The sequence below is a fragment of the Amphibalanus amphitrite genome, unplaced genomic scaffold (genome assembly GCF_019059575.1).
Source record: "Amphibalanus amphitrite isolate SeventyFive unplaced genomic scaffold, NRLGWU_Aamphi_draft 000014F_arrow, whole genome shotgun sequence".
NCBI classification, from domain to species: domain Eukaryota; kingdom Metazoa; phylum Arthropoda; class Thecostraca; order Balanomorpha; family Balanidae; genus Amphibalanus; species Amphibalanus amphitrite.
The window spans coordinates 912,131-934,748 of NW_024881510.1; the positions used below are offsets into that span (position 1 = coordinate 912,131).

The window sequence follows — 22,618 nt, forward strand, 5'->3', positions numbered from 1 at the left end:
CCTTGCCATGTTGTACGAGGGGACCAAGGTGGTGGTAGGCGGCCTGCTGGCGGCCATTTTCGCCGTACCGCTGGTGACCGTGGCTCGCCACCGGACGCTCTGGGAGGAGCCGATGGCGATGCTGGCCGCCAGTCTGTCCCTGGTCAGCCTGATCTGCGGTCTGGCGCTGGCGGCCGCCGGCCTCTACGACCTGGCCGAGCTGCAGTGGGCCGACCTCTGCCTGGCCATCCAGTCGGCCGGCATCGGCGCCGGCGTCTCCATGAAGATGGCCTACGTGACGATGGCGGTGGACCAGTTTGTGGCCGTGGTGCGGCCGCTGCAGCACTACCAGGTGATGGAGCGCGCGCTGCGCTGGCTGCTGGGAGCTGTCGGTCTCAGCGGCGCCCTGATGTTCGCCGTGGGCATGGTGACCGGTTGGCTGGGCCTGACCACCGTCGCCGAGCGGATGGGCGCCACTGGTAACGGCACCCAGGCCACCGCCGCCTACGACGGCTGCCGCTGGGAGAACTTCTCCACCCACGTGGCCAACGTGACGGCCGAGACGGCCATCTTCACGCTGGCGCTGACCGCCACCGCGCTGTTCGTCTACACGGGCGTGGTCGGCTGGCGTACGAAGGTGCGGCTGACGCGGATCTCCCGCCGCCAGCGCTGCCAACCGGCCAGCCGGCACCACCAGAGCTTCATGTACAACTTCAAGTCGTTCCATCCAGCGCATCTGCCTGGTGCTGTCTCTGACGCTAGTGCTGGATGTGGTGGGCTCGCTGGTGCGGCTCGCCGATCGCTGGTACTCGATGCCGCGGCTCAGCGGCTTCATCCACCAGGGCCGCATGCTGGGCTTCATCTTCGAGGGCTGGGCGTACGGTCTGCTGAACGCCAAGATGCGCGCCGCCTACCGGAGCACGCTGTGCCGCTGCCGGCCGCGGGACGCTGCCGGAACACCGCCGGCAGCTCCGGCCCCGGGGAACGGCGGGGACCCGGCGCCGAGCGGCGAGACAGCACGGCAGCGCGCGGCCCGGGCGGCGCCAGCGCAGCGGCCGCCTACAGCAGCGTACAAGGTGAACCCCGCAACCAAAGCAACCACGGCAGCTCACGACAAACCGGCCAGAGAGACACAAATCCAGCACATTGAGAAGATTGGAGCGAAACTCAATTCAGAGAGGCAGAGTGAAGATGCCCCAAACCGACGTCAGCACCGTTTAAATGGCCCGGATACGGCAGTCAATCGCCGTGACGATGGAGCTCAGCCGTATAGCGATGACCCAACCAGAGCAGCTAGACGTTGTAGTGACCGAGATCTGGCGATCGTGCTTCCCATCAGCCGCGGGACCGCAAATGACCCTAAACGAAAGGTCACCAACCATGGGACCAAAAACGACCCTCAGCAAACAGCCCCGCGTCCTACCAGCTACGGGACCAAAAACGACCCTCAGCAAACAGCCCTGCGTCCCACCAGTCACCGGACCAAAAACGACCCTCAGCAAACAGCCCTGCGTCCCACCAGTCACCGGACCAAAAACGACCCTCAGCAAACAGCCCTGCGTCCCACCAGTCATCGGAACACACCCGTCCATCAGCGCTATGAACTGGTAGCAGTCTCACGCTCTAAATCTCTGGAGTCGCCGTATAAACGCAGCAGCGGCCTCAGGATGATACCAACCCAGCCGCCCAGCGCCATCAACTCAGTATGGAGCGCTGAGGTGGCCGCACGCTGCCGCCGCCGGGCCCGGTCGCCCCACCTACCGTCTGAGTCTGTTCGTGTGAAGCGCAGCTGCGACGAGCGAGCGCCGATGACTGAGCGCTCGCCGGCTGATGATCCGTTCACGTCTCTGCCCATATTTACCATAACTCTGGATCCGCCATCAGCTTGATTTGACTTTAGACACTGATGACGTGTGAGTTCCTAGGCAGCGATGAGTTAGGGGAGCTCAGTGCTGGGGAAGCTCTAACCCTTACCACCACACAGGTCCGATTGTATTGTAGCAACTCCAGGCAGCGTCAAGCGTGAGACCGACGTGACGTGTCTTCATACCTCCTTCTAACGGCTCCTGATTGCCAGGGAGTGAGGGGGGCAAACATAGCCGGAAATGTCATCAAATCATAAATATTACATATTAATACCAACAAACACTCATGTAGGTTAGTAATTTAGGTGAGAAAGGACGTTAATATTTCTTGTCGATATCGGCATTTCTTTGAGAGATGCCGAAGATTACAAAGCATGTCACGAATGTCGGAAAATACATTACAAAGTATTGAGCTTAAACATGTTTTTGCAGTTATCAGTGGCCGAGGTAAAGTATAAACTGCATTCTAACCGCACTCCCTGGAAGGGGAGCAGAATCTACCATCTCCCGCAATTTTGCAAATCTTTGAAACGTCATTTGAGCAAGATACCAAGCAGCCTTAATCTTGATCAATCAGAGCCCCGGACTTTGTTGATTCTATACCTTCCCTGGAAATTAAAATGCTTTGGATGCAATTTTGAAACAATTACCTTAGCAACATCACGTCACGGCATTTGGGAGCTTACAACTTCAACTTGAACCTTGCAACATTTTGTTTTATATTTTTGAAGGAGACTCTAGGTACAGATACCTGCAGACCAGACATCGGACGTTTCAGCAAGCAAGTTCTCCCATCACTCTCTGCATATTGAACACAACTAACTAGTTCATAAATACAAAACAACATTCAACCAATATTCAACCATACCAAAATAGATAGATAAGTGGAGCTCACCATAGAGAATTTGAATCTCTCAGACAAATGCGCAGTATTTTACAAATGTCGTGGAAGCCATCGATGGCTTGCGAAAGACCTCTCACAAGAGGAGTTGTTTTGCAATGGCATTGATAACAGTCTACTCGTTTCTCCGCCTCTAACGACAAACGAGATACGTGCTTGAGTTATTCAGATCTTACCAATCATGCACTGAGACTCGCTGAGACCGGATCCGGATGCTCATGCGTCATGTTCGTCCTATTTCCGTCTCGTTGGCGACTTTCCCCGAGAGCGCAGCCTCTGGAGCAGCAGGCTCTGCAGCTGCCACCGGTCCGACTTCACAACCGGACCCGCGCGGAGGACGACACGGTCGCGCCGTTGTGAAACTGGTGGGACTGGCGGAGAGCGTGCTGCCGGACGATCCGGTCCCCTCACCTCCGCGCCCGTCCGGCCGGTTGCAGAGGCCCGCTGACCCCGTTTCGTCAGTTTCCGGCTGCCTCCTTCCGCAGTCTTGTGATCCGGCTCCGCGGATTGCAGCGCACAGGAAAGCAGCGCGTCCGGCCGGTCCGGTCCTGCGGCCGAGCGGGGCCCTCCTCTCTGGCCGGGACCGGTCGGCAGGTCAGCGGTCCCGGCCGTCCCCGACCCGGCCAGGTCGCAGCGCCGACTCACCCGGCTCACCGGCGCGTGTCTGCGCGGCACGTGCTGACCCGTGTCACCCGAGACGCGTGGCTGACCTGAGACACCCGAGGCGCTGGATTGTAAACCGAGCTTTCTGAGGCGCGTGGCCCGCCCGAGGTGCCGACCGGGGCTCCGATGATAGAGCGGTTCGCGCTACTCTCCATGGGAGCGTCCATAAGAGGGCCGAGTCTGATCGAGCGAGGTTACCACTCCTATCGTTTACGACGTATTCTCCCACATTTTTTTCTAGAACACCCACCAGCACCGTCCCAAACGCGAGTCAGCTGTTTGCTCATATTGATGTGTATTTACAATCTCAGCGGTATAAGCGCTATTTCGCGCCGACATTCTCCTTCACACGTAACAACATTCCAACATTCATAAAACGCACACTGTTACCACTTCAGTTCTGGAAGGCATGTGGCATCGGTTGTGACAGGCATAGGCGGCGGATCACTTCAAGTAGTAACAGAAAGTTAATGATTCATAAAATTGTAACTATGAGTCGACCAAAGTAGCATTATTGTACCAGCTAGAATTGCTCGTTTTTTACAAAAGAGTGCCTATATTTGTTTTTCGTAACAATTCGGAATGGAGGAAAGACAAACGGGTCCAATCGCTCAAGCGACTTGAAAAACAGCAGAACATGGAACAGAATGTCGTAAAGTTTACAAACGGAAGTGACGCGAGATGTTTTGCAAACATTGCCAATTATTGGAATATGATCATAATTTTCATCGATCATAATTTGATTTACTATTTTAAGTACTTGACACTAACCAGTGAGTATTTCAAGTAATTTCCAGAAACGAAGCAATAACAATTCGTAGAGTTTCACGTTAGAAGTGAAAGTGTAGCATTTAAGAAATGTTTCTGGGCATCGCAGAAGAATAATCATCAATATAATACGGTTATTGCGCTTTAAAAATGAGAATGGAGTACCTAGATCCGTAAATGTCATGAAAAAATAATAAAATATCTGCGATTTGAAGAGCACTGACATATGTAAATAGATCCGGCAAAGTTCCAAGTTCTTCCAGCCTCGTAAAATATAGGTATCTGAGATAGTTGAGCCCGTAGAAGTAGGACACTCTCCTAAAACAAACTTGTTTTAGGAGAGTTTTATAACAACACTTGTGTTGAAATACCGTGGCGGGATGGGTGATGAAGGCTTACGTTGCGGATATTTTAACTGACTCTTACTTTTTAGTCTCTGAGCTTTATAGTACTGTGAAGGAAGAGTAGCAGGCTATTTTCAGGCTACCTGTATAGAGTACCTATATGATTCTAAAATTGACCGCGAGATAACTATCATTAGAAGCCGAACAATTGTAAACGGCAAATTAGGAAAGTAATGGCAGTGAAGGACAGAGAAACCTTTCTAAATAACTGATGACATTCGGCCATGGGAGACTAGATCGGGAAGGGCACAGCTCACTGGTATGCGGGGCCTTTAGAGCCATACAAACCTATCCAGGGCGATATTCCAGCTGCGTTCAGAACGTACGAGGTCAGGCGTTTTTGCAGGTTATTGAAGCTGGAAAGTTGCGAACCGTTCAAAACAAAACAACGACGGCCGCTTCTTTCCCTGCACACATACACAAACAAACACGCATACAACGTTTGAGCAATCCAGGGAAGACGCTGAGCGACCTAAACAAAATAACAACAATAAATTACTAAGGGATCCCTGGCAATCGCGGTTTCTCACTGCGCACACACTCCGGTTTCATATGAGGGCACTTTCAGCGGTAGACGGGGGCGGGCGCGCCGTAGTCGGCCGCCGGGGCGCCGTAGCCGGGGTCGAGGGGCGCGCCGTAGCCGGCGGCGGGGGGAGCGCCGTAGGAGGAGGCCGGCACGGGCGGGGCATAGCCCTTCTGGCCGTGCCCGTATCCCTCGTCATAGTAGTGGTGGTGGTTGACGATGATCGTTTCGTCCTTGCCGCCCTTGCCCTTGCCCTTGCCCTTCCCACCTCCGAAGAAGCCCTTGAAATAGTTGCTGATGCCACTGCCGAAGCCGCCGCCCTTGCCCTTGCCGCCGCCCTTGGCCGGGGGGATCCGGTCCAGAATGCTGCTGTCCACCGTCACAAAGTTGAACTTGGGAATGAAGATGGGGAACTTGTAACGGTTGATGTACTTCTCGTACCAGGGCTTCTCCTCGACAACTACCTCCTCGTAGCCGCCGTAGCCGCCGCCGTGGGCGTAGTCGCCGTAGCCGCCGGCGTAGCCGCCCTGCTGGACGTAGCCCTGACCGCCGTACCCGGCATCATAGCCGCCGCCGTACCCGGCATCATAGCCACCGCCGTAGCCGGCGTCATAACCGCCGCCATATCCGGCGTCATAGCCGCCGCCGCCGCCGCCGTAGCTGCTGTAGGAGTCGAGCGCCGGCCCGTAGCCGCCGCCGGCCGCGTGGCCGCCGTGGCCGCCGAGTCCGACGCCCGAGTCGCGCGCCTCCGCCTCGGCGGGCGGCTCGCTGAACGAGACGTGCTCGCCACTCGAGTCGGCCTCGGCCACGGGGGAGGAGTCGCGCGCCTCGGCGGGCAGCGCGGCACCGGCCGGCGCCGCCACCGGCTGGAAGCCGCCCTCTGCGGCCACCAGCGCCAACAGCGCTGACAGCAGCACCGGCGTCACCTGCAGACCGACGCAGGGACGTCAGTCGGGCACAGGAATAGACAGACAGGCCGAAGACAGAAAGGAATTGCTGGGGAGGCTGGAAGGAATCTGTCGCGAATGCGATACGGAGATGGAGGTAAAAAGGCAAGCATTGGTCGGAGATGAAAGCAGAAGTGAAAATGTAGACGGGAACGGAGATGAAAATGGAGACGGAGACGAGGGCGATGGTCACAGAAATAGGTATAGAGACAGTTACGGAGATGAATGAGGTGACAAACAAGTGTGAACTCTTCTAGAATGAGGGAGAACGAACAATTTAACGATTCGGCTATGCAAAAAAGTACTCAAGGAACAAACAACTGGCTCTCAACTCTGGTTTAGTTGTTTCACTGAACTTTTAAAGCAGCTTAGCACCAAGGCGGATCTCTCAATTCAATCACCTAGCTCTTGAATTGAATTCTTATGTTATTATTCTAGCTAAGAACACAAAACAATTTTCAAATATTCTTAAAGTTAGCTATTGTAAAGTTAAATGGCGCTAGGCATTTATCCGGTGTTCCAGCACAGAAGACATGTATTTTTCACTCCTTCTGTTTCTTTTTCACTGATCCTCCGTCTCCCGCTGAGAGGAGTGTCCTGTCCTCACATCCGGCGGCCGCCGCGTCTCGGCACTCACCCTCATGACGTTTTGGTTGGGGCTCGTCGTTGATGTTGCACTGAGTGGCGCGCCGGTCCGGTTCGTGCGCTCGCGCTCTGCTCGACTGTGACCTGACCGGGCGGCGCCGGTCTGCTTTATACAGACGGCGCGCCGCGGGGCCGCGCTTTCCCGCGTGTCGCCTCGAACCGGCCCGGCCCGGCGCGGCGCGGCGCGGACGTACCGGTGGCTTGTCCGCCGCACCGGCAGCAGAGAACGGCGGAACCAGACCCCACAGCCCGGCACGCTGACCCAGTAACCGCGCGCGCCGCCACGGGGACACGAGCCGAGAGCGGCTCACCCCCCTGCCCCCAGTGACACACGGGCCGGCGGCGGGTCAGCCCCCTGCCCCCAGTGACACACGAGCCGCCAGTGGGTCAGCCCCTACCCCCAGTGACACATGCCGGCCTAGTGACCAGGGGCGGATCCAAGGGGGGGGGGGGGTCACATGGGTCATGGCCCCCCCCCCCTTGAGGCCCGGGGGCCCAAAGACCTGCCAGGGGCACCACCGGCCTATCAGGGGTATCACAGTCCTGACAGGGGCACCACAGGACCGCCAGGGGCACCACAGGCCTAGCAGGGACACCACGGGCCTGGTGCCCCTGGGCCCTGACAGGACTGTAACGCCCTTGACAAGCCTGAAGTGTCCCCGGCAGGCACGTGGTGCCCCTGACAGGCCTGAGGCGCCCCTGCAAGGCTGGTGGTGCCCCTGGCAGGCCTGTGGTGTCCATGGCAGGCCTGTGGTGCCCTTGCTAGGCCTCTGGTGCCCCTGACAGGCTTGTAATACCCCTGGAAGGACTGTGGTGCCCCATGGGCCCTGACAAGCCTGAGGTGCCCCTGACAGGCCAGTGGTGCCCTTGCTAGGCCTGTGGTGCCCCTGGCAGGCCTCTGGTGCCCCTGACAGGCTTGCGGTGCCCTTGGAAGGACTGTGGTGTCCCTGGGCCCTGACAAGCCTAAGGTGCCTCTGACAGGCCCGTGGTGCCCTTGTTAGGCCTGTGGTGCCCCTGGCAGGCCTCTGGTGCCCTTGCTAGGCCGCTGGTGCCCCTGGCAGGCCTCTGGTGCCCTTGCTAAGCCGCTGGTACCACTGCGCCCGGAGAGGACTAGTGTCCCTGAAAAGTCTGAAGTGCCCCTCGGCAGGCCCAAGGTGCCCCTGCGAGGCCGGTGGTGCCCCTGGCAGACCTCTGGTGCCCCTGGCAGGTCTGTGGTGCCCCTGGCAGGTCTGTGGCGCCCCTGGCAGACCTGTGTTGACGGGTGCCCCTGCTAGGTCGCTGGTGCCCCTCACAGACCTGTGGTGCCCCTGGGCCTTGACAAGCCTGAGATGCCTGGCTATGACAGGCTCGTGGTGCCCCTGATAGACCAGTGGTGCCCTTGCTAGGCCTGTAGTGCCCCTGGCAGGCCTCTGGTGCCCCTGCTACCCCTGCGCCCGGAGAGGACTATGGTGCCCCTGAAAAGCCTGAAGTGCCTCTCGACGCCCCTGGGCCCTGACAGGCCCAAGTTACCCCTGCGAGGTCGGTGGTGCTCCTGGCAGGCCTCTGGTGCCCCTGGCAGGTCTGTGGTGCCCCTGGCAGGCCTGTGTTGACTGGTGCCCCTGCTAGGCCGCTGGTGCCCCTCACAGGCCTGCGGTGCCCCTGGAAGGACTGTGGTGCCCCTGCCCCTAGGGGTGCTCATGGGCCCAACAGGCCCGTTGTGCCCCTGACAGGCCTGTCGTGTGTACTTGCTAGACCTGTGGTGCCCCTGCTTCATGGCAGGCCTGTGGTGCCCCTGGCGGGCCTGTGGCGCCCCTACAAGGCCGTAGGTGCCCCTGACAGGTTTGTGGTGTCCCTGGAAGGACTTTGGTGCCCCTGACAAGCCTGAAGTGTCAAGGACAGACCCTTTAGACGCCAGGGTCAAGTTCGTCGGACTGACAACGATTTGCTTACCTGATAACGTTCCTGGTAAGTACTCACTACTCAGCGTCCACAACATATATACACATAGCACATTCATATATACTTGCTTACAATTGGTAAATGTGGTTGTGGCTAAGAGTTAAGATACTGACTAAAAATAAAAAAAAACAAAAATAAAAAACTGAAAATGGGGGCACCACCAAAATGAAGTGGACGAAATCCGTTGAGTTTTTAATTTTGGGTATAGGTAGGGGCACCACTTCGATTCATGACCCTCCCCTTGGAGTTTTCCTGGATCCGCCCCTGCTAGTGACACATACTGTTTCCCACCCCTACCTCCAGTGATTCACACAGACCGAGCCCTACTTAGTCACACACAAAGGTAGACAGACACCAGCGGACGTAAAAATGGACATCGGTTTATACAGACAAAGACATGACCCAGTTACAGAGAAAAGATAAAGACATGACTGAGTTACAGTCAAAGACATGAACATGACCATTGACCAAGAAAGATAATAGCACGAACCGTTTCTGATTCTGTTCCTTTACAAGCGTACCCGCGGGACACGCATGCTGCTTCCTGTTTTGTCCTGATCGGCTCCCACGATGTCCTGAGGCCGGCTCCCGTGGTATGTTCGCTATCTCCGATAATGTGTAATGACTAATGTGTTCATTGGCTTCCGTCGTACGTCGGTTGGCCGGCTCCCATGGCATGGGAGCCCTGCAGCATACGCGGTGCTGTTCGGCAGGGCTAACGGCCTGGGAGGTAGGCTGTGCCGCTACACAGCTCGAACGTGCGCCCAGCTCTACAACGGTGCCGTCCACATGCAGTGCAGAGGTTGCCTCTTCATGGGCTCTAGCATTAGCAAGTCGAGTAAGTTTTTTCAGTTTGTTTATAATTCGTTGGCTGTGTATTTAACTATGCGTATCTGCTATGTGCACCGTAAGGAAGTGCGGGGTAATTGGCCGTTTTTGATCATGTATCCTAAAAAAAAATGACTTATTTTCCCGCTTTTTCAACGTTTGCAGGTTTTGCATTTGCTGTACTTTCCGGGAAAACAAAATTAATATGGCAAATTGAGTGATAAATTTGTGATTTACAAAGATCTGCAAGCCAGTCAGATAGTTAACGGGGCCTTTTGGCCTGTGAGATGGGGCTGTTTGACCAGTGTATGTACGAGGACTCACGTCTGGTCCGAGATATTTTGTCATTTTCGTCAGCAGCCTAGAAATCGATCATTTCATGTAATTAGATAGGTCTCAATGTTATCTTAGCCAATAACTGATACGCGCGAATTAAAATAGGGAAAGTGGCCTTGTTAAAATACCTTCGGTGTTTGGCTTCACATAGCTAAGAGCAGGGCTGCGGAGTCGATGGATTTTAGGGTGACTCCTACTCCGACTCCGACTCCGGCTTCCAAAATCGACTCTGACTCCGACTCCAACTTCGACTCCGACTCCGGACAGTTCTTTTAAAAGCCATATCATGATGTTGAGGTTCATAATGGAGATGTTTTTATCTTGCCTGAAACGATCCCTTGAGCGTCCCAAGGCTTTGTGTTGCAAATATGTATCAAAAATTACATGCAGAATTAAAAAGCAGGCTCTGGGGAATTCTGATTCTTTCTTTAAAAACGTCGTCCAAAACAGCAAAATAACCTAGGACAAAAGCTAATTTCGAGCGCAGTATCGTCAATCGAACAGGTCCAGTGCATGACGTTGAGCCATGCAGCGTTAACTCCGTCTCCGTAGTCGGAGTCAGTAAAATTTTGGCGACTCTGACTCCGACTCCGACTCCGACTCTGGGCAGAACTGTCGACGTTATCCAGCTGGCCGCTCGCCCAGAACAAATAAACCCGCATTAATATTCTGAATAATTTTGTTAGTAAAATTGTACCCATTCATAAAAATATGAAATTGTTCGTAAGTATGGCATAGCTATTACAACACATTGCACCACAGTGCCGTATTATGTTAACAATTAATGGATCCATGATGTACAGTTTTTACAACGAATAAAAAATCAGCTTTTTGCAAGCAAGATCGTACCAAACCTGCTTTATGCGTACACATTATACCTACTTTATTGAAGTTCACCTTATCGCAAAGATGAGGGCGGCCAATTTACCTAACCGGCCAATTTACCCCACTCTCCCCTGTATACGTTTGCGCACCCTTATTTATTTCTATTAACCCTCGCGGGCCCGGGGCGTTTTTCGCTCCCTCCTGGCGAATATTCACGATAGCTCCCGAACGCTTAGGAGAGCGAAACTTTTAGTGTCTGATCCCCCATCTATTTGACATCTTCTGGAGTAAAAAATTTGGACCTATAGCCCCCTTGATGAGGTCACAGGTTCGATTTTGCTAGACCCCTGCACGGCAAATCACTATTTGAAACAACGTGCAAAACGCTCTGGAGTGTAAGCTTCGCCAATGTCCAGTGCATTAGTGCCCTTGTATGGCCTTGTTCTAAGCTGTTTTGTCTTTTGAAACAGAGCCTTTGGTATAACATGTTTTCATGTCTCATATTGAGAGGTCGAAAACAAAACGGGAACACTAAAAATGTTATCTTGTCGATCTTCCGTCGAACTCGAAGCTCGCTCACAACTAGGTACCGGGAAATATTCTGCCCACTCCACCAATTTTTCATACAGGCTTTGTCCTACCTACCTTGGAAAAGTGTTTCGGCTTCCAACCGGCATGTCATTAATTATATGTTATGTGTATATGTAAGTTACAGGCAAGTGTGGAATCGGGCATTCTATAGCACCTATAAATGATTAAGCATTTCTACAGAATAACTGGTCATTCTTTAGAATGCCTGAAAGACCAGGCATTTTACAGAACACTTATGCATTCTATAGAATACCCGATTCCACACATTGTCCGTAACAAATACATTATGCACGTGCCGATCCGGCCCCTGCGGCCGACCGGTTGCTCCGCGCTGTGACGGCCGGCAGTAGCCGCGGCCGCCTGCCGGCCGCCGGGGAGGGTAGACTGTGCCGGCGAGCACGGCTGTAATCCGGGCCGGACCAGGCCGGACCGGCGCTACAGGACGACAGCCAACCGGCCCGGCCGGCTGGCGGGCACCACGCTGCCACGCACGTGCGGTTCGACACCGACCGCGGCGGCCGAGCAACGGTAAGCCTGATGCAACGTCTGGTGTCGCGTGCTGGTGCCGAACTGGTGATACCTGATTGGTGACACCTGGTGATAGCTGGCTGGGGACGCATCGTGAGATCCTGAGTGACTGCTGCTGCGCGTGGTGCATCCGCTCCTATGGTGTTTACATCATTGGGAAGCCAAGACCGAACCAAATAGTTAGGCCGACTAAAAGCATGGAGCATTTTACCATCTGCCAATACCTGAAGAACAAAAATAAGATAAAATAGAGGAACGACCAAATAAATAGTTTTATTAGATTTCCATTTGATAGCGTACTTATTAATGACTAATGAGAGACAAGAGTTGATGAAAAACAGCACCATAAGGCATAAAGATTGAAATGCCTCCCTACACCAAATCGGTAATTTTATGATTTTGGTAGGTCCATCTAACCATTTAGTGTGTGTCATCTATCCTAGCTCCTAAAGTTAGGAGTTACTGCAAAATTAGACTTGAGTTCTCAAGTCTAATTTTGCAGTTCCGGATTACATTGTTTCATTAGTTTCCTAGTTCGGTAGTTTCTATTTCTGCTAGCTGAATATGTAGTTCCGTTATCATCTTCTAGTCGCATTAAATAAGTATTATTCTACAAAAAATATAGCATACAAAACGCGAATGTACGTACCTACGTATACAATACCTGACCGCCGTCCCAGGGATGAGGCATGAGGCTGAAGCGGATGGATTGTTCCTTAGGTATACGCTCTAGAAGTTGATCAGAGGAGTGAAGCTCGGAATGACACTGCATGTTGGTGTTAACTGTTTACCACATGCCGAGATATCCCTTTAACATTAGCACGTGCATTTGGGAAATGGCTTCGGCCCGCCTCGGCTAATGTTGAAGGTATTTGGGAAACGATTCGGCCCTAGGGCTTTTTGATTTTCCCAGACAAAATTTTACTGAATATTCTGAGCGGAAGAACCAATTTCAAAGAAGATATTTACGGATTGTGTGTTCACTAACAGCAACAGCAAAAGTAACTGACTGCGTGTTTACTTACTTTTGCTGTCAACGTAATTCAACTAAACAAGGTTATCGTTCCAATGCCAATGTATTTATTGCTGCGGAACATGGCCGGAATAATCATTATTTCTACATAATGCACGCAAAAACGAACAATTTAAATGCATGAAGCATCTTAACGTGCCACAATGAAACATTTGATATTGTTCCAGCTGGGATCCAAGACGCGTTTGATTCAGCGTTTCACCCAATTTTCAGCTTTCCTCACGGTTTCCTCACTCCTGCTGGACTCCATATCTTTATTCTAACTTCTGGCGCTTCACCATCTTCATCCTCAGCTTTTTCAAACCCTAAATAAGGGGAAGTAGGAATTTCATCTTTCATACTCAACGCAGGCTCGCAGCCCAAAACACAAAAAATAATCACGGTGACTTCAAATATGAACATTGTACTAATATAATATTAACACAATATTAAGATTAAAGTGTAAAATATCAAATGAATATGATATTAACTGTTGCGCCGGTACGGCATGTGGTAAATCTCTTCCCAACCTTGGGCTGTGAAAATGCAGTTTTATTCACCTCGGTTTTTGGCTACGGACCTCGTGCCTACCGGCACTCGGTCCTCCGCACAAAAACCTCGGTGAATAAAACGCATTTTCCCAGCCCCGGTCGGGAATATATATTCTGTCCACGTCATAGAGCCCTGTCGCCCGACATACCTACATTCACTGCCGTGTCATTTAAAAGCAAACACATTTATTAAATCAAGGGTACCGGTATAAATACCGTCATGTAAATACAAAAGTGGGCGCATTTAAAGGAAGTAGTTCACTTTTGACATGGGTTTTTGAACTGGAACAGCAGTTTAGTAGCTGGAGCTGCGACTAATTTTTTTTACAAAAACGTTTTATTTTATTTGCGAATTATTTTGAGCAAGAAAAAAAATCCAATGCAAAAACTAATTTCAGGAAAGTGAACTATTCCCTTTATATGCATGCATTGACGTCAAGCGAGTCTGAACGTTGCGTTATATCATAAGTGATTTTTTTAGTATAAACGGAAACTTAACCCAAGCGACTAAAGAACATATATGGTAGCCGGAAAGCGCATATACCTGTTAAAATTTAGTCGACCCTTTTGACAATAGGTTGGACGCATTTGCCACGCGTTCGTTGACCGTCTTTTAGCTGAGCCCTGAATAGCCTCTAATCCAATAATGTCAAAATAGGTTTATCAAAAACACCTGCAGAACAAAGGTCGCGGAATCCAATTCGTGTAACGTTATAACCGGTTGCCTTGTGAACTGCAGTGCAATCTGAACTGAGTGAGGTCACCGTCGTCTCTGTTGTTGTCTCGGCTGCCCGGGTCAGAGGTGAGGAGGTCAGAGGTGGGGGGGGGACAGGGGGTGATGAACCTGTTCCGCTGGTAACGAGGACTCGGGCCGCCGACTCTGCACACTGGTCAGCTGCAGCACGGGCGCCGGCACGCTTCTCTGCCGCGACCGGTTCGAAAGCGGGCCATCTCAGAAACCGCTCGCACTCAACCAACCAGAAATGCTAAGCGGAAGATCAGGTTGTTCCGGCGATGATTCCAACGGACAGGCGGATTTTCATTTGTGTAAGAACCGGTATGTGACCTACTGAACTCATCCGGAACTAGCACACTTTCGGAAAATATGTACGTCATAACGGCGTAATTTTATCTTGTTTGCCAAGAGTGACCGTTCGTTAGCCTCTAAGATGCGCTGTTCGCTGCTTTTATTTGTTACATGCTGGCGTGGAAAGAAGTAAGCAACTGAGTGTGGGAATGGCATCATGTGCAATATTCTAAATTAACCATATCCATGTGGTGTTCTTTCAGGGGAGAACGCTTAAAGCACTTAACAATTACGCTTATAAGAACGGCAGTGCCGCTCTTAAAACACTAGCCGGAAAGGCGTCAAAGTAAATATTCACGGCGTGAAAGACATGTTCTCGTACATTTTTCTGTATTTCATTAGCACTCACATACACAACTGAGAGACACACTCATCCAACAATTCACATCATATCGAACACTTCAAATAAATATTTCAAATGAGTAGGGCAGTTATCGGAGAGTCTGCTGAAACAGTTCAAGTTGAGGCAAGATAAGTATGACAGCAAACGCAAACTAATGTAATTCCGTTATGCATAACGCGAATGTAGCATGCATTTCATGTGCTGAAAACGATTATCGTTTTGTGAATGATAGCTAGGTAAACGATGCACTTTTCATGATTGATCCTGAGTTTTGCCAGGGGTGAAGGAAATAAGCAATGTGGATGAAAATCAAGGGAATGGGATACAAAGTGGTAAAAAGAGGTAGATTTGTCTGAAGACTGGAAGAGGTGTTCAGAAAAAGAGAGACAGGAAAAAGGAGAGAGAGAGAGAGAGAGAGAGAGAGAGAGAGAGAGAGAGAGAGAGAGAGAGAGAGAGAGAGAGAGAGAGAGAGAGAGAGAGAGAGAGAGAAAGAAAGAGAGAGAGAGAGAGAGAAAGAAAGAGAGAGAGAGAGAGAGAGAGAAAGAGAAAGAGAGAGAGAGAGAGAGAGAGAGAGAGAGAGAGAGAGAGAGAGAGAGAGAGAGAGAGAGAGAGAGAGAGAGAGAGAGAGAGAGAGAGAGAGAGAGAACTGAAAATACTGATAGGTTAGAAGAGAAAGAAGATACGAAAAAATCAAAGAAGAGAATAAGAAGGATGAAGCTGAACTGAATGAAACAGTATAGGTACAGGTTTTACATAACAGGCAAATTTTCTCAGCACATCAACGACAGGAACCAATCGTGAATGCCACGCGGGTGTGGCTGACAAGAACCGCAATGGGTATGCCGCGCATGACTTCTTCTAGATCAACTAACATCGCGAACCTGACATCGGCTTTTTGCTTCCTTTTAATTGGCGTTACCGACCTACGATCAAAAGTGAATAATTATACTGCAGCGGAGTAAGATAAAAGAAATGCCGTAAAGAAGTTTTAGAGGGAAGATACATCTGTGGTCAGAGCTATGGTTTAACGGATAATCGTTCAGTCTTTAAGAGCTGATCGTGTGAAGAAAGACTTTAAGGATCCTTTTAGGAGGCATGAAGATGCTGACTTGCAATCCATTTAAATAGACTTTCGCTACACTTCATAGAAAAAAACTACGCAAGATTGGCGCATGAGCATTAACTGTGATAGAGCCTAGGCCGCAAGAAATCACCAATATCACATTGGAATCAACAAGTACAAGTGCCTACCGAAGTACATTGTACTTACGAGCATAACAATGAGTTCGGGTCTCTCCGAGCGCGCGCGGCGATCGGAGGGACCCGTTTTGATTGGCCATGCCAGGAAGACTGCGCGTCGCCGGTAAATAGACTGATGGCCGGCGGGCAGCTTCTAGTAGCCGTCTTGCGAGTAGCCACCGCCGTAGCCGCCGGTCTGCGCGTACCCGTAGTCGTCTCCGTAGCCTCCAGCGGGGGCCCCGTAGCCTCCAGCGGGGGCTGCATAGCCCGCGCTCTGGCCGCCGTATCCGCCCGCACTGTGGCCGTAGCCGCCGCCATAGCCGCCGTCATAGTACTCCGTGTACTTGACGATCTTCTTCTTGCCGCCGGAGCCTCCCTTGCCCTTGCCTTTGCCCTTGCCCTTGCCGAAGAGCGAGTAGATGGGAATGTTGATGGGATAGTAAAGCACCTCGCTCTTCAGAACGGGGAACTTGGGCAGGTAGCTGGACAGGCCGTGGCCGGAGCCCTTGCCTTTGCCCTTGCCCTTGCCCTTGCCGTTCACCTTGCGGTAGAGCGGGATCTCGACGGGGTACTCGTAGCCGTAGCCGCCGCCGTAGCCGCCGCCGCCTCCCTTGCCCTTGCCTTTGCCGCCGCCGGCGCCCACGGCCGAGACGTACTCGAACTGGTGGCCGCCGTGCCGGTAGCCGACGTCGTGGCCACCCTCCTCGTAGTACGGTCCAGAGGCGTAGCCGACGTCGTGGCCGGTCTGGTACTGGTCAGCGACGTAGCCGCCGCCGCCGCCGCCCTGGTACGGGTCCTGGGCGTAGCCACCGCCGCCGAACCCGCCGCCGCCGCTCACGAAGCTGCCGGCGCCGCCGCCGCCGCCATGGCGTCCGGCGCCGCCGACGAAGCCCTGCTGGCCCTCGTAGCTGGTGTAGGAGTCGCCGAAGTCGTCGTCCCCGTGGAAGCCGTCGTGAACGGCGCCATGGGAGCCGCCATCGGCCCGCACCAGAGCGACCACCGCCAATAACGCCAATATCTGCCGAGCGCAGAGGTCAGTCAGCCGGGCCGCCATACAAGGGAGCTACCGAAATAGGTGCCGTGGGAGGCACGACAGCCGAAATTGGTACAACACTTAAAAAAGAAAAAAACTGGTACTATATCAGTGATAGTTCGACTCTAAGAGCAATTATGGTAAATTAAAGTTTGAACTAAGTTTGAACGCACTTAAATGGTGTATTAAAGTGCGATGGATCTATTTTAGCTGGTCAATTAAATGTTAGGCAGTCCACTTCAGCGACCAACATATCCTTCCTTTCGAGCCTTGTGTCCGGGTGAGTTTTTGCCAGCGATCGATACTCCCACAGTCAGCACACACACACACACACACGCGGCGGGCGCACTGGGCACCAGCCGGGACCACTGCTGCACTGCCGGCGTACCTTCATGATTCCTGTTGTGCGCGGCCGGGGCGCTCCGTGTCCTGAATGACTACCCGATCCGCGGCCGTACCTCTTATATGGCGGCCGGGCCGGCGGCTTTCGCGCGGTTCCGGTTAGGCCGGCTCAGTTGCAGCTCGGCCAGCATCTCTGAGAGGCCTCGGACCCGGCCCGACCGAGACACGAGGCTACCGAGACTACGGAGCTTACCGATACTGCGACCAACATCGAACCAGACCCGAAGCTACCGCGGCTACGGAGCTTACCGATACCGAGACCTGGCTCGACCGATCGATACCCGAGGCAAATGAGACTTTAGAGAACAGAGCTTGCCGATATGAGACATTGACCGAGACCAGAGGCTACCGAGACTACGGAGCTTACCGATACCGAGACCACGAGACCAGCAGCGAACCAAACCAAAGCCCGACCTACAGACAGAGGCCTTGGACCCATGCCGACCGAGAATAGAGGCTACCGAGACTACAGAGCTTACCGTTACCAAGACCAACTTCGAACGAGACCAAAGCTCGACCTATAGACACTGAGGCCTTGGAAACGACCCGACTGAGACCAGAGGCTACCGAAAATCCGACCGAGACCAGAGCCGAGTGAGACCAAACCCCGACCGAGACCAGAGACCTCCAACCTGACCCGACCAAAACTGGAGGCTACACCAAGACCAGAGCCAACTGAAACTTGGTCCTACCGAGACCAAAGCCGACGAAGACCAGAGGTTATCGAGACCAAAGGCTGCAGATTGCAGTCCCGGCCGAGACCAGACCCCACCGATACAAACCCTACCGAGACCAGAGCCGGACCGAGACCAGACCCCGCCGATACAAACCCTACCGAGACCAGACCCCGCCGATACAGGCCCAACCGAGACCAAGGCCCGACCGAGGTAGAGCTCAACATATGCACTAAAGCCGGACTGCACCGACGTGGCTAGCGATTTTATCTTGGCTTCCCATCCAATCGTCTAATTGAATGTTTCCTGCTACTGTATAATGGCTTATTTGCCTGAAGTCCATAGTTAGTTGATCGTTTTGTCCAGCCATCATATCGTCACCTAGATTATTGAACGTGTGGTGGTGCCTTCTGGGCTTCTGACCGCTGCAATATATAACAGACTATGCATTTGTAGGCTTTGATTTGTTTTGCACATGCTCATATTGTTCCTGACTATTGTGCTCGATAACAAGGCTCATAGGGTTTTCACATCCTGTTTCCCCGCAAATCCTGGGTCACGTAGCGTGGATAGGAAAAAAAGACGCTGGATAGGCCGTTAAAACCATCCAGAAAGTAGACATGTTTAGAGAAGTTTAGGGTCAAGGTGAACAGAGGTCATCAAAGCATTATGTTTCCCGTTTTTTGACATTTATAAGCGGTAAACTCGTATGTTAGCGGATCAACGGATTTGATAGCTTTCACATATCCTGTCACACACAAACAACCGTTCAAAGTGTAAAAGCAATTGATATATTAGTTATTCTTCATTGAGCATTTAATATCTTGAAGTGAGGTCACACCTGTAATTTGCTTTCAAACTGCTGAACTAAAGTGCATGTAAAAGTACTTTGAAACCAAAACATACCTAGCTTTCCAACTTTTAACCCTCGCCCTGGCAGGGCATTTTTCATAACACGGCCTGGCAGGGGGGGTCGATGCGACCCCCCCGCCTCGCGATTGGCTCCTATGGCACCTAGAAACACCAAATTTGGTAGGTAGGTGGGTCCCCTGGAGTTCTCGCCCCTGTGCAAATTTGGTTGCTCTAGGTCAATATTTAGGGGGGTTTTGGGGGGTATAAATGTAAAAATTTCGCAAAAAACAGGTCAAAAGTTTTTCGCTTATAACTTTTGATCTAATTAAGATAGAGCAAAAAGAAAAGCATCAGTGAACTCAGCACGTCAAGGCGCGTCGAATGATATGCTTTTAACCTTGCTTAAGTGTACTTAAAGTTTTTCTTAAATTTTAAGTAAACTTAAATGAATAAATTAAGTTAAAGTTAACCAAATTACATCATATCGCATATCATTCGATTCGGCTGATCACCAGGAACACAATGATACCATTTTTTAAGCTCTAGCGTCATTATGTGCCAAGTTATTGGCAAAAACGTCATTTGACCTCAGTTGACCTCATTTGACCTGACCCATGGATAAGCACACCAAAAAAAGAAGCACCAAGTGACCTGCTGTTAAGTACTGTGGTTTCAAAGCACAAAAGTGATAGAACGAAGCGGATATCTCCAGTATTTTCCGAATTTAGTATTTTCCCATAGGCTTAACATTACGACGTAATGACCTCTAACTGACCTCAGGTCAGTGACCTCAAAAAACCCGAACTATATGTTATACAATAGAGGTGGCAAAATGTGGACCCGAGGACCCGGTCCAAAGAACCAGTCTGGACCCATATGGGTCCAGACCGGTTCCTGGAAATTTTATGACGGGTCCCACCGGGTCCTACCATAAACTATACATCTTGCACACTACACATTATTGCAAAATATGAAGTGAATGTTTCTTTGCACACCGTAGCTCATGGGTAGTCCCAGTGGGAAATAGGCTGTTTTACATCATGCAACTAATGACACCTACAAGTAGTTTGTATTAATTGACTTTTGAGGAACGGGTCCAAATGGTTCCGATTCCAACCAAGACCGGGTCCGACTGGTTCCAGAAATGTCCAGCCGGGTCTGGTTCGAGTCTGGTTCCCAAAATTTTCATCTTTTGCCACCTCTATTATACAACTCGGTGAACTTAGCACATCCTGAAAGTTTGAAGGAAATCAGTGCAAAACTGTGAGTTGGACAGGTGCAAAAAGAAAATTGAAATTTGACCATGACCTTGTACCGGTTTTTCTGATCTGGTGACCTGACCCAAGGTCACCTGGACCTGAAATTTTCAGGTCATATGTAAAAAGGTTGCCCCATAGGCTGTGCCAAATTTGGCGGCGCTGCGCGCCGCCGTTTTTACGCTATCCTCGAAAAACCTTAGGGGGGGTCGCATCGACCCCCCCCCCTGCCAGGGCGAGGGTTAAAACCGTTGTTAGGTTGTTCCATAGTTGATGAACGCATAGACAGCAGGGATCAGTAAAAGTAAACGTGCCTATGTATATTTGAATAGAGGTGGCAAAAGATGAAAATTTTGGGAACCAGACTCGAACCAGACCCGGCTGGACATTTCTGGAACCAGTCGGACCCGGTCTTGGTTGGAATCGGAACCATTTGGACCCGTTCCTCAAAAGTCAATTAATACAAACTACTTGTAGGTGTCATTAGTTGCATGATGTAAAACAGCCTATTTCCCACTGGGACTACCCATGAGCTACGGTGTGCAAAGAAACATTCACTTCATATTTTGCAATAATGTGTAGTGTGCAAGATGTATAGTTTATGGTAGGACCCGGTGGGACCCGTCATAAAATTTCCAGGAACCGGTCTGGACCCATATGGGTCCAGACTGGTTCTTTGGACCGGGTCCTCGGGTCCACATTTTGCCACCTCTATATTTGAATTTATAATTGTCTACACCAAATTATTCTAATATTAAACAACCTTCAAATCTACCGTTGCGGCCTCAAAGCGTTGCCATCTTATTTTCGCCGTCTTTTTATTATTTTTATTTTTATTAGGCCTTATTATTATTCTTATAACTGGGGTGTGCTTTTCTTCTCAGCAAGAACGCGCAGTTTTAATGCGCCTTACGCTTTACTCGAAGTTCACCGTTAGCATCGTATAGGTTGGGTAAATTTCATGGAACATCCGTTCTCTGCATAATCTGCAGCGGCATTAAAAATGTATTTTATCAATGATAGGACGTCTGACTTCCAAACGTCCCTCCTTTCCATGCGCAAGTCGCAAACGCAACGAGTGTTTCGAATCACGCATGACACCGGCGAAAGTAGAAGTCTTCAGCATATAGTGATATTTCATGGCATCTTAATGTAGACGGATCTGCATAGTAGTTTGTAGATAAGCTCGCATTTCATCATTCTCAGTATAATATAGTAGGGGAGAGTGGGGTGGGTTGTATCAGTTTTTACTCCGAGACCCATAACCTCGTAACTATCCGTGATAAACTCATTATTTCCATACTATCTCCTTCCTTGATTCTTCTGCTTTTTTGTGCAAAGTAACTTTTCCGCTACCTCTACCAGTTTTTCTTCTACGGTCTGCCGAATAGAACAATGTTTTTGATACAACTTGCCCCATGGCTTGGGTGAGTTGTATCACAAGGTGGGGTAATTTGTATCACTAGGTATTTCACGTTTCAGGGAGTGTGCTTGCTACTGGTTTTGAACATAACAACAACATTAAATGGGGTTAATACAATGTATATGCTCAAAGGCTTCACTTTTATTAGACCAAACTTAGGTCAATGCAATCCGAACGAAACATCGAAACGAACGAAACATCAACAGACTAGATGCAAAAGTGGCCCGTTAAGAGCAAAGAAGCCAACACATTGTGCCGAAATGGAACGAGTATTGACTAGCTACCTACAAACGCGAGACAGGGCTTAGCTTTCGCGATCAAAAGCAACATACCCATACATACAATACATACATGTTACAACATACCCCACCCGGCTCTGATACAACATGTACCTCGCCGCCATCTTGGAAAAAACATCCTCGTGCTCAAAATCAGCGGACAGCTGGAGAAATCCATTTTCACTAACGCAGCCTTAGAACCTACCCTCACCACCGCTACGGAGATCTTTCAAATTCGTGCACATCTAAATGCCCAAAACACACATTTTCTTGCAACTCATTTTTTTAGAATGACATTAAAAAAACATAAAATCGGCTCTCACCTAAAGACGCGTCCACCCAGCCACACGACAGAACAGGGAAAGATGGCGCCCGGAAAACCTCGTCGGCTGGTCGTGTCACGAGCGCTATCTATTGGATAAGTTTGGCACAATTCGCCCTGATACAACTTGGACATGATACAACTCTCCCCGCTCTCCCCTACCCCTCAATATTGATGATTGGTGTAATGCCTTTCACCGATCGCCGGCGCGACGACTACCAAGCTGCGCAAGGCCCTGATGCGTGGCTGGTCACTGACGGTGACCTCTGGGCTGGGCAGCCCCGCCCCGCCATCTGGTGGTGACCTTTGAAGCTCAGTTTCGCCCCACCAGTGTCCACGTGGAGGCGAGGTGAAGCAGGAGGTCACGCGCGGCGCTCGTGCGCATTTCTGCAGCGAGGGCGGCCT

The 22,618-nt window shown here is 51.1% G+C and overlaps 2 protein-coding genes across 2 annotated transcripts; both read right to left on the minus strand.

Moving 5' to 3' along the window:
- Positions 1 to 3,684: 3,684 nt before the first annotated feature.
- On the minus strand, positions 3,685 to 6,839 carry LOC122384412 (glycine-rich protein DOT1-like). Its single transcript, XM_043371799.1, has 2 exons — positions 6,688 to 6,839; positions 3,685 to 6,029 (listed from the first exon to the last, which is right to left on the minus strand). Exons 1-2 carry the CDS (start codon positions 6,691 to 6,693, stop codon positions 5,145 to 5,147), a joined length of 891 nt encoding a protein of 296 aa, XP_043227734.1. The 5' UTR covers positions 6,694 to 6,839; the 3' UTR covers positions 3,685 to 5,144.
- An 8,984-nt stretch (positions 6,840 to 15,823) lies between these two features.
- On the minus strand, positions 15,824 to 17,463 carry LOC122384419 (glycine-rich cell wall structural protein 2-like). Its single transcript, XM_043371804.1, has 2 exons — positions 17,395 to 17,463; positions 15,824 to 16,991 (listed from the first exon to the last, which is right to left on the minus strand). Exons 1-2 carry the CDS (start codon positions 17,398 to 17,400, stop codon positions 16,128 to 16,130), a joined length of 870 nt encoding a protein of 289 aa, XP_043227739.1. The 5' UTR covers positions 17,401 to 17,463; the 3' UTR covers positions 15,824 to 16,127.
- Positions 17,464 to 22,618: the final 5,155 nt, after the last annotated feature.